The sequence below is a fragment of the Orbicella faveolata genome, unplaced genomic scaffold (assembly GCF_042242905.1).
Source record: "Orbicella faveolata isolate gen_17 unplaced genomic scaffold, um_ofav_v1 contig_27, whole genome shotgun sequence".
NCBI classification, from domain to species: domain Eukaryota; kingdom Metazoa; phylum Cnidaria; class Anthozoa; order Scleractinia; family Merulinidae; genus Orbicella; species Orbicella faveolata.
The window spans coordinates 175,218-186,963 of NW_028301555.1; the positions used below are offsets into that span (position 1 = coordinate 175,218).

The 11,746-nt window shown below is 39.4% G+C and overlaps 2 protein-coding genes across 3 annotated transcripts; one reads left to right on the plus strand and one right to left on the minus strand.

The window, feature by feature from the left end:
* Positions 1–429: 429 nt before the first annotated feature.
* LOC110053083 (uncharacterized) lies at positions 430–3,988 on the plus strand. Of its 2 annotated transcripts, XM_089297231.1 has the most exons (3): positions 430–495; positions 588–642; positions 1,256–3,988. In XM_089297231.1, the coding sequence occupies exons 1-3, from the start codon at positions 430–432 to the stop codon at positions 2,377–2,379; spliced, it is 1,245 nt and encodes a 414-aa protein (XP_089153357.1). In that variant the 3' UTR covers positions 2,380–3,988. The 2 variants fall into 2 exon arrangements, with proteins under 2 accessions (XP_089153357.1, XP_020614930.2); XM_020759271.2 differs by lacking the exon at positions 430–495 and having other exon boundaries at positions 531–642.
* Positions 3,478–9,322, minus strand: LOC110053093 (glucose-dependent insulinotropic receptor-like). Its single transcript, XM_020759280.2, has 4 exons — positions 8,201–9,322; positions 6,390–6,594; positions 6,042–6,167; positions 3,478–4,864 (listed from the first exon to the last, which is right to left on the minus strand). Exons 1-4 carry the CDS (start codon positions 9,089–9,091, stop codon positions 4,650–4,652), a joined length of 1,437 nt encoding a protein of 478 aa, XP_020614939.2. The 5' UTR covers positions 9,092–9,322; the 3' UTR covers positions 3,478–4,649.
* Between the last annotated feature and the right edge of the window lie 2,424 nt (positions 9,323–11,746).

Consider the following 11,746-nt stretch of genomic DNA (forward strand, 5'->3'; position numbering starts at 1 on the left):
TCTTTCCCTCTCGCTTTCCGTCTCTGTCGCGAAGAAGATGTAGAGAATCGATCACTCTTTATGGCCAACTAACTAGTCCAAATCGGGAACAGTATTTTTAGCCAACGGTGCTCGTAACCCATCCTTGCGAGATATTCCTTGGACAACGAAGAGGTATATTTTGTTTTATTTTATTTACAAACCTGGATTTATTGCGACAGGTTGTCGGAAGTATGACCGTTAAGTTCCACTCAAGGAGCAATGTTAAACACCTGTTAAACAAGGCAGGTTCATAATTCTTGTAACTCTTACGATATCTAGAGTGTTGCTCTCAAAGGTAACATCTTTTTAAATTCCACTCAGGCCAAAAATAGTCATAAGATTTCAAGAAATTATTTTACTTTGATTTAACAAGTGTCTTGATTCCCAAAGCGTCCAGGACAGAGGATAATGAATACTGAAAGGTTTACCAAGGTGGTGATCATTTTCGTATTGTCTACCTACTTGGCTGTCGAGGTAAATACCGAATTTATTACCCGTTTCCTTCAGTTATGCTTTTTCGCCTGAAGGTGTTATTTATTAGTTTTATCCGTTTTGTTGTCAAACAGTGCTCTTCCAGCGTTCATTCCAAGGAAGGAGGGAAATATGTTGACAGCAAATTACGTAAGTAGACAAAACACGAGAGATTTAGACGTGTTGTGTTAATACTGTTTGACATGGTTTCAAAGCTAGGCGTAAATCTGTCAGAACATATTGTAAAAACAATTTGAAATCTCTTGATCGATAGACCTCAATAGTTTTCAATTTCGCTCAATAACAAGGCATCTAGCACAGAACACAGTCAACAAAATGAATGTTACTAATGAAGTGCTTAGTAATATATCACCTCTCAGGAACATGCACTGAAAAAATACATTGTTTCCATGTAACTTAAATCTGAAATAACTCGTCCCCAATGGAGCGGTTCACCGATAACGTTCAAAAGTAATCAAATATGTGCTTGTATTATTGCTTGGCAATAAAGCGTGTAATATGTTGTTAATCAGTCAGTCAGAGATAAAGTAGCGACGTTTTAAGGATTTCATTTTGAGCAGACATCGCGTAATTCCTGGCCCGGGTTGCTCGAAAGGTGTATAACGCTATGCAGCGGATGGAGTGGTTTGTTTGCTTAGTATTTATCCACTGGATAGCGATTTGGCCGGTGGATAGCGTTATCCAGCCTTCCAGCAACTAAGGCCTTGTTGCTAATGGTACTTTTCACTAATTCTACCCCTAGATGCAAAAGTGAGGGAACACGTTCCTCGCCGTAGTGGTATCCTAGAAACGGTGCAGGCCATTCCTACATCGACCACACCCACCGCTCGTGTCTCTGCGCGCGGAGACGCGTCCGCGAACTCCACGAAAGATAACGTGAAAACTCCTGACCCTGTGAACAATACACCCGCCAAAGGAACAAATTCCTCTTCTGACGTTAACGACAACGTCGTGACTAATAACGTGACTGTCGTTCAGAACGCCACAAACAAACTGCAAAACTTAGCAACGTATTCGCTTGATCCTCCGAACAGTTTTTCTCGGCCAACGAGGATTCCAGCGATCGATACCATCTCGGCTGCGTGGCCAACGCCTATGGGATCAATCGATAATGAAATGGACGACGTCGGCAACCCACCTTCGATGCAACCAATTACGAATGAAATGAGCAGCATGAGTAGCAACGAGAAAATTCCTGATATAGATGAGATTTCCGACGTGGCGCGGATTCCTCTTGATTTTCAAGAAGAGCCGGCGTGGGAAAGAAGTCACGCCTCTGTTGCTAACGTTACGGATGGTCACGCAACGCACGGTCACGCAATGTCTTCTTTTGGTCACGCTGCGAGTAGGCATTTTGTCCCTACTCTGAGTGGGAACAGGAAGAAATTACGCCTTGTAAAAAGCAGAAAAATAATCAGTACGTATGCCAGAAGGCGGGAGAATGTTGTGGCACATCCGAGGGTAACAATTGTGTCGAGGAGTTGGAAGACTAACTTGAAAGTGAGAAAATTCAAGAGAAAGGAGAAGTTATTGACAAGGACACACAGCAACCTGAAACACAAGAACAGTCAACATACCGCTAAGCGCAACAGGAAAGGGAAAAAAAGAGTGTCCATTCCTCCTCCCAAGCCCATAGATCCCATCCAGCCGCTACTAGAAACATTTGAGAAAGAGAAAGAAGTGGGTGACATTAAAGAACATACGATGGACATTGAAGCTGTTAAGCCCAATGAAGAGATTGATAAACATTTAATATCATTGAAATCTCAACCCAAGATAGACCCAATTACGCAGCACATATCTAAAGAAAAACCAGCCGATGTAGAGCCCATACAAAGTCATCAACTTGTTGAAAACGCCAAATAATTCGTTTTGAGACGATGTATCATCGATTATTAAAGGGGCATGGCTTCGTTAAGTCAAAACTTAAAAGACATTTTGTTGATGGAAACCTAAATACGATGGTCTAGTTCTGTTAAAAATTACTATATAAGTGCAGAGAAGCTACTGAGATAGTGTTACAATGGCTTACGTATGCACGTGACTATGATTATGGCAGACTTTTCGTGCCTTGGAAAAAATCGCTTAAGACTAATTACAATTTGCTCGCCCATCAATAATTTACTAAATTAATATTTTTATCTCGGTGTTGTAAGAGCATTTTGCGTTTAAACGAAGGTACTTCTGTAACCAAAACTGTTAAATCTGCTCTAATGGACTTGAATTAACACTATAGATCGTTTTCACTGTCACGCAATAAAAAAATAAATCGAAAATTAACCATTAAGAGGATAAAGTCAAGAAATTGTGACCTTACAGGAAATAGATAGAGAAGAGACTTCTCCAAGTTTTAGGTTTGTGCGTTTTCCCAGACGGCATATGTTTGTCGAAATGTTTCGCAGAAATTCACAGAACCCAGTATGGAAACGCCATGTTGGTGCACCTCTGTGGTGCACCAAGATGGCGGCCGGAAAATAGTGTAAACATCTGGAACTTACTTTGGCTATCTAGGCGACTGATTATCAGTACTGACCAAACAAGCATTTACATAAGCACTTTTCCAAATGATCTAACTTCTAAAAAAAGCTAGAAATCACGAGATAGGTATATATTTTACGACAAATGCGATTGTAGCTTTGTGTCACGCACTGCCATAGCTCTAAAATTCAAAATACGCTGGTTTTCAAACGAAGCACACTATTGAGCTGCAACATTGTAAACAGATAAATTTACCCCCTCTTATAACTGATGAGGATAAAAACTTTGGTGGCTCTTTAGTTTTCGCTTTTAGAAAATGATGACGTCACATGGAAACGATCTATACGAACGAAAAAAAACTGTTCAAACTCTGTACACTGGGCGCCAAGTATGGTAAGATGAGAGGAAGAAGTTTTAGGAATAGGTCAACAGGGTACGTTTATACAAACAAAAGATCTTGTTGGAACAGAGACAAATTGAACAGAGTCAAGTTTTCAAATTGGGTCAATTTATTATTACTTTTTTAAGGTTACCGTGTACCTATAGGGCGTCTCCACTCCAACGGAAGTAAAGCTTCGCAGTTAAATCACAGATTTCCTAAACCCTATATCAGATTAAAGCTTACTGATCTGGCTATTCAAAACTTTCATCAGGTTTTCCGAATAATGAATTAATGAATATTTCGCGAAGTCTGACTGGAAGGTATAAATCATCTTTTTTTAAGTTCCAATGCAACACGATTTTTATATTTTGGGAATTGTATTTTCCTTTTTTCTTCTCGAGGTCATGAACCCAAGCGGTAAAGTGGCGTGTTGAGCTTTTCCTATATTCCAATCAAAAGCTACAGAACATTTTCATATTTTCTGTAAAAAGCAGGGGTAAAACGTTACGGAGAGGTGAAATGACTCTAACGAACTAATTTTTAGAATTGTCAAATTCCTCAACATGCTTGTTTGGGGGATAGGTTAACCTTTCAACTGACCAAATTTGACTGAAATCAGACAAATCTCTTTTTGAGTTGTTATTCTTCAAAGTGTCCCCGCATCCAGTGACAAAAAAAGTTTTCTCAGTCAATAACTAATTTACTTTCGGTTAAAAACGACCGAGTCCATTTTCTCGGCGAATATTTATACATTTTGAATTTTCTTTGTCTTGTCTGAAAGCTCATAATTCAAAGTTTATTTTTACGGATAAAAACAAATTTAAACTTTTTTCACTCTGAAGGTACACGGTACCTTTATTGAGGGGCACGTTTTGAAAAAGAGGCGCTAAAATGAGTTGTTGTGATACCAAGAGTTTGCGTTGCATTATCAACGTCTTCTAATTCATTTTGCAGAGATTTTGGTGGAATTTTAGCTGATTGCACAGAAAACTTTGAGTGTGATGTTCTCCAATATCAGCCTTAATCACAGTTGACATTTTTGTGGTAAATACAACTTAAATACTTATTAAAATGAAAATTTTGAAAAATACACCCCAAGGTTAATCGCAGTTGCTACAAAATGTTGGAATTTTGAAACTTGCTGGAATAAGTGACCCCCTCATAGGTAAGTTGAAACTTCTTTTCCCTTAAGATATACCAGAGGAGGGCAAAGCACGTGGTCACCATTTTGCTAACTTTACAGCTAGATCGACTAAATTCTTAAATCCACTTCTATCTATTCTTCTAATCTCTCAAGGATAGCTTCCAATAATTGAATCACATCGGCGTAGACAGGGCTTTTGTTATCTGCGCCCGCGATCTCATCAACCTCGACTGTGGTTTCCACCTTGTCATGCGCATGTTCTTCAACTGGTTCGTTATTGTTTTCAATGTCTTCGTTTGTTTTCCCTTCTAACGTGTGTGGCAATTCCTTGTTATCTGGATTGCTTTCTAACGAAAGAAAGGATTAGAAAAAACATTAGAAAAAAAATTTGCCAAAAAGATTTTTTAGCGTTGTTGAGCACTGACTGGCCGGTGGGAGAGAGATGTATAAGAGAGAGATTATTCCAAACATGTGTACTTTTTGTGGCCCAAAATTGTTTGCATTAGAAGATCTGATTCCTGTTGGTCTTAGGTTTTTGAGATTCGGAGGGGGGTCTTAAGTCTTAGATCTTAAGTCTTAGATCTTAAGTCTTAGGTCTTAGTTTTTGAGACACCCCCCAAGGCTGAGATTTTCTTACAAGCTTTGATCGAAAAAAAGACAATAAAACCAAATAATATTTCTAAATGAATTTCGTTTTACCATTGAACAGTATGGAAGTTCTTAACTTTTTCAACAAAACTAGCTAAGGTAAAACGATAAAGTTCGTGCGCAATTTGAACCCGATAGAGACACCATACAGTTCTATTTGATTGTTCAATTCTCGGTCACATAGCGGTAATTAAACGTTTTTTTTAACTGAAATATATGCTCTACTCTGTAATCCAGAATATACACTGACAAGGATATTTTCAGCGAAAGCTGGCAGGAAAAATAGGAATATCCAGCCTGGTCATGGAAAATATACATTCCTGTCTTGTGTACGTTGCTAACCAACATGGCGGTTCTTGAAGGTTATAAACCAACTTGCAACATTTTGTGTGCTCGTGACGACTACATGAATATGAAACGTCTGATTCTGATGTGTAGGCAAGAGTTCTTTTGCTCAAGATCTATCGAAAGGGCCGCGGGTTGTATTCCTGGAGCAACACGTTTCAAACAAAAACGAAATTCACCTTTTACAGTTGCATGGAATTAGCTCATTTATATGTGAAGGGTTTTACAACAGGACTTGAGAAGGATAATTACGCAGCAATACGAAAGTCGGAGAGACTTCCGACTTCTGAGTTCCGACTTCCGGGGACTTCCGACTTCCAACTTCTGAGTTCGGACTATTGACTTCCGATTTCTGACTTCCGGCTTCTGACTTCTGAGCTCCGACTTCCGACTTCTGAGTTCCGACTTCCGACTTCCGACTTCCGACTTCCGACTTCAAAATTTAAATAATCGATCTTCGGACTATTCTTACTAAGTAGCATAAACAAATCGTATTTTTCTCGTGCAAAGCCCTCAAATTTTAATACCGACCTTTCCTGTCCGCAACAGAGGTGAAGTCCACCACAGGAAGAGAGAGCCTGCTGTTGTAAACAGTCATGTCAGTGGATGTTGCTCGTCGCTTAAGATTCGATCCATTGCAATAGCGACGAGATACGCCTGTAACGAGTAGAAGAAGTTAAAATATCCATTCTTTTCCGTTAACCGCTAAATTGCATCACCTATAGATATCATCAGATTTTAACAGAGGGAATTTGGAAGTAAAATTCTGACAGGAAGTGGAGTTATTATGAACATTTTTCGTTATGGTGGTCTTCAATGAAAATTGAGGGGTAGGCAAGCCTGGAGACGAGAGTGGTAAGACAGGTGGCAAAAACTTACTCAGGGATCTCCTGTTAGGACGAGTGCCTCCACAGACGCTCAGTGCCAATTTGAACACGAAGAGGTAACCTCGCCTGTACCGCTGGCTCATCCAGCCGTACAGCGGTGGATTGACCACTGCATGAAGGAGAGAAATCACACTTGTGAAGACGACAACCTTTTTTGCTGGCTCCCGATCAACGATCAGGCAAAACATGTTGTTTAGCTGGGATGAAGGCAAGATTAACGTCAGGTTAGTTTGTTGTCAAATTGCACGTGCTATAGTTCTCAACCTAGAGCCCAGAGCCCACGTACTTTTTGGTCAGCGGTAAGAAAAGGCGTTTCCCGGCTGCTGGTCAAGAAGGACGCGGGCTCTGGTCACCCGTTCAAGCAAACACACTTCCCAAGCTAGGTAATCGATGACAAATTACGGAGAGCTATGAAATAAAATAAATTACTTCTACAGTCACAACTGGTCGGTTTTTATTTCGTGCATTTGTTATTTGTCCGAGCAAATCCAACGATTGTAGACTCAACTGCATAGGGGGGTGTTTATATGATGCTGGTCTGACTGCGGGAAAAGTGTAGGGCAAAGTGCAAATACACTATTTTTAGTAGCAGTTAAATGAAAAACGTCTTTTCACCACTGGCTCTAAATTTCATTTTATGAATTTGAACAACAACGATGTTCTTTATGGAAGAGGCCTGGTGAACTCAAATACCGTCAACTGTCATTTGTAAATATGTAATGTAACGGCTGAAGAGTAAGAGGCTTAAAAACAGGTTTTAAAACTATACGGAACGCTAATATGGGTAAATATTCAAGGTAGTCTCAGAGGTGACTTGATAATCGTCTGTCCGACTCGCACTTTCATGACCTTTCGCATAATTGCAAAGTTATTGCAATCGAATTAATTGACAGAGCCGCAATTAAAAGTAATTGTTCAGTTCAATTTGATTGATAGTTAGCTGACCGACAAACGCAACGTCTTTTATCAAGAATTTGATAACAATATACTGTAGATTCATTTGTGCCTATTTGAGCGCTAGCAATTCTTCGAAACATTAGACATTTTAATCATAGTACTGCAGTTGAATTAAGCCAAGTTTCTTTTAAAATCTTCTGGCATTACTTTTTGTAGAAGAAATATAATAAAATCTCATACATAGGAGTGCTTTGAATTGAAGATTTTGCAAGGAGTAATTAAGTGACTTAGTCTTATATCAATTCGTATGATCGGATGATGCATAAACTTATGCATGATACATAAACTTAAATTAGTTTTCTTGACTCGTCAGGGTCTTAAACTTTCTGTTAAGGCATGTCAAAAATAGATTTTAAAACTATAAGTCCTCTCTGGAAAAGACAGAATTGCTTTACCATATTCGAATTCGGAATCGTCATATATTTTATAGTTGGATAGCCGCCTAAATGATTTCTATTTCCCGAACAGCTTGTGCATCGCTTCTTCTGGAACTGAAACATTGTCTGATAAGATCTTGACGGTTTTTTGACGTTTTTAATATAGTTTGCATTTGCTTGGTCTATTAAAAACGCAGTCCGTCTGGGAAGGCGGAGAAGCCAATAGCCGGGAGTCAATGTAATCATAGGCTGTTACAATGCACGTGTAAGAATTGACGCTGTGATTCGCTGAGAAGCTTGGAAAACCGAAAAAAATTGTCACAAAGACAAAAACTTCGACAATGAGATTCCTGCGGCTGTCTAGCTGCTTAATGATCAGTTTTTAATTTTATTACCTGTCAACTTAAAAAACGAATTTATTATTAGACAAGAACGATTATTTTTCGATCCATCGTTAAGTATGACTTACCAAGAAAGGCAACCAGCTGATGTAATAAAACAAGACTACTACTCCCATCATCACAGTCAGCTTCCTCACATTTCGCACTCCGCTCGTATTGCCTGGTACTTGTGCGTTTTCTCGGTTGCCTCGTAGATTATTTCCATCATGCCCCGACATCATTGTCTGTCTTCTAATAAACATCTTTCCCGACAGCTTGATTGCGAAATAAGAAGCTAGGACCACCAGCAACTGAAGAGCGCCGAAGACCTCGATGTAAATAGCGTATGCTTTGCCTAAGTCGTAGAGCTGTGAAAAACACTCTCCGTCCCTAAACCCGGAATGGCCAACGCCGATGAACGGTAAAATTGCTGAAAACACAGAAAAAAGCCAAATTCCAAGCACGAATTTCTTTATACGGGAAGGCGTAACTAACGTGTGGTGTCTGAAAGGTTGTGTCAACAGGATAGCGCGCTCTACCGCGATCACGGTAACAGTTGTTGCCGAGGCTGCACGAAAAGTATACACCAAGCCGATGAAGGCATTGCAGAGAGATTTAGCCATGTGTTTTCCCATATAGTATTTTACAGTCGTTATAAGCTGCAGCGCGACTATAGAGTCCAAGACGTCAGCTAATGAAAGCGAGAATATCAGAACATCCGCGGATGTCCAATTTCTGTAGCACGATAGTGCCGCCAGAACTAAGGCGTTTCCAAACACAACAAGGATGATAGAAGATTGGAGTATCAACCCGAAGAGAAATGGGTTCATAGTGTCCTGTGTTTTCCAAATGCTTGTTGTGCCATTTGTTTTGTTGCTGAAAAATTCCTCGGTGTCGTTCCTTGAGTAAGCATTTGTTGTGGAAGTCGAGGGAGGGATCCATAGCGTTGAAGTTACGTTCATAAACGCAGACGTGCTCATCTTTACAGCACGATATTCGTCTTGTTACCTTACTCAAAACGCAGTGAAGTGCAAGTGAAGTGCGTCGAGACGGCGAGGTATGAATTAGCCCGGTATTCAGCACTGTGTAAACAGGCGGAATTCATCAATTTCTTGTCGTGGCTAAGGTCAATGAGTCGCATCAAAGCTAAATCAATTGCTGCCTACTTAGTAACCAAACATTCCTGAGACTGCCTCTAATAATGTTCTCCGTAGAAGTGCCAGCTATCTGCAACAAAACCCTTATTACATCCAAGTGTACCGTATCGCTCTCAGAAGCATTGAAAGATGTCTTTTTTAGAACCTTTATTTACCCAAAGTGGTGACGTTATGAGCTTGTCAGGCTTTTAACACCTAAATGAATCGTCATTAACATAATAAAAAGGATTTTTTGTAGCCTTCCTTGTTTGATTTTGTAGTTGGGTATGTTTACACGAGGTTTTTCCAGCTCTTAAAAAGTGTGTAAAGATTACAAAAGAAAGAAAGCTGTCACGGTTAATAAAGGACTGTGTTGATACAATCTAATGCTACAAAGAGTGTCATTCTCACCTTTCACGTTATGATATAAACGAAATCCAGGCAACTTAATAGATGGTAAATGTAGTCCGCTTTAAGCGCGTTTAAACGACTTATGGGTGCGCGCGAATCACGCAGATAAAAAAAAAAATCACGCCGCGCAATTTATGTTGCGCCAGAAATCTTTTCCCAATTTTCGTGCTTTAAATTAAAATGACACTGTTTCTTAAATTTCCTGAAAATTCAAACTTACAGCAGACCAAAGTGTGATGGAGCAAAATAGGAGATAACCATTTTCAAAACCAAGAAAATCTCAGTAAATTATTTCTAAGTTCGGGATACATGTATATAATGTATGCCAAAATTGACAATTAAATTTTCTTCAACACAAAATAGGAAATTACATTTAAGCCCTTTATTTTCTTATACTTGGAAACTAATTTATTTTGTTTTATGAAGCTAGCAGTTATTAAAATTCATTTGATTGTTCAGTTTAAAAGCTTAACATTTGTGCTGAACATCAAAATGGCTTTTTTCAGCGTTGAAATGTACAAATTACAATTATCTATCGTATTTCTTTTCCTTGAAACATTGCGTAGCAAAAATATGACTCCAGATATTACGTCTACGATAACCAACGCTGCCGTGAGATTCTAATCTCAACATGTTTTGTTGAATGATAGTCTGGTATATGCATTAGGACATAGTCATCAAATTTAAGCCATTTATTGGTTGCCAGTTAAAAGCTTAGCCTTTTGCATTTGTCAGTTTGGATATAGTGTGGTAAAATGGTTTGTCAGTAAGAAGTAATGTTATTTGTCAGATTGTGCTTGGTGACGTCCCAACAATTGTGCATGCGTGATTTTAGTCATTTGACGGTTTTCAATAATTTGGTTGACTACTTGTGTATCTATGTTGCGTAAACTTTAATAATTGTTGTCGGTCATGGTTTTATGTCGTCATTCTCGTTCCCATAACCCTTTTCGCTTCTCTTAGCTGAGGCGGCATTGGCACGAGAAACGAAGGGCTCTGGAGACAAAGGATTTCCCAGTCCGAGATTTTAGGATTTCCGGTCTTCGTGTATGCAGTCGTAATGTTTCTGGGATTGTCAATGGCGGCCGTCGAGCTAGGATTCGAGAAATTTTTGCCTCAGATCTTAAGTGGTATCAGAATGGAGAATGTTTCTGTCAGTGTAGAACAGAAAGGGCGATATGGAACAAGAAAGACTCTAATTTTTTTTTTTTTACCGACAGTCATTGACTTTTCAGTTATCGCCCTTTGTTTTTGACTCCTGGCATGGAACAACTGAATCGTTTATTTTGGTTGTTTCACTTTTAAATGCCTTGATGCGAGATCAGGCCGTGAAGATAAACGATTTGCAGATCAGCTGTCTAATGGTCCTCTATTTTTAAATATTGCTGACCACAGCTGTTTCATATTTTCGCGACAGCAATCCGCGCAAACGTTTTAACTTCCGTTCAAGATTTTTTTGTTTTCAAACAGCCAATCAAAAAAATTCTACATGTCCCCAGAGCCCTTCGTTTCTCGTGCCAAGGACGTGCCGGCTAGGAGAAGCGAAAAGGGCTATGGGGACGAGAATGTTCTGTCTCATTACTTTCAAAAGCCTGGGACCAATATTGTTCCCAGCGTCCGCTGGTTCCTCTTTCTAGCGGCTGACCAAATGGATCGTGGCCTCGAAGACGAGATTGCGACTTGCCTTTGAACAACACGAGTATGTTCAAGAGCGTATATCATAGTTAGTGAGGCTGGTATTCACTATCACATAAGCACAAACATAAGCATAACGATTATTTTCGGTTCCTTACCTCGATACAATTGAACAAGAAGGCGGACCATATGCTTATGTTTACTAATATACAGGAGTACCCAACGACACTTTAACTGGAAATTTAATATGTGACTTCCCAAGCACTGATTCTGTGCTCCCACGTCAATTACCATTAATAAGCAACTTTCCTGGGGAAAAAATATCCGCTCTTCACTGCTAGCAAGATCGACTTTATTTCATAAACTCCCAGCCAGACATAATGAAAATTTTGAATACCGAGCTAGAAAAATTGCAATTAGCCAAGTAGCCAGCCAGCAGTAAAGGGTAACATT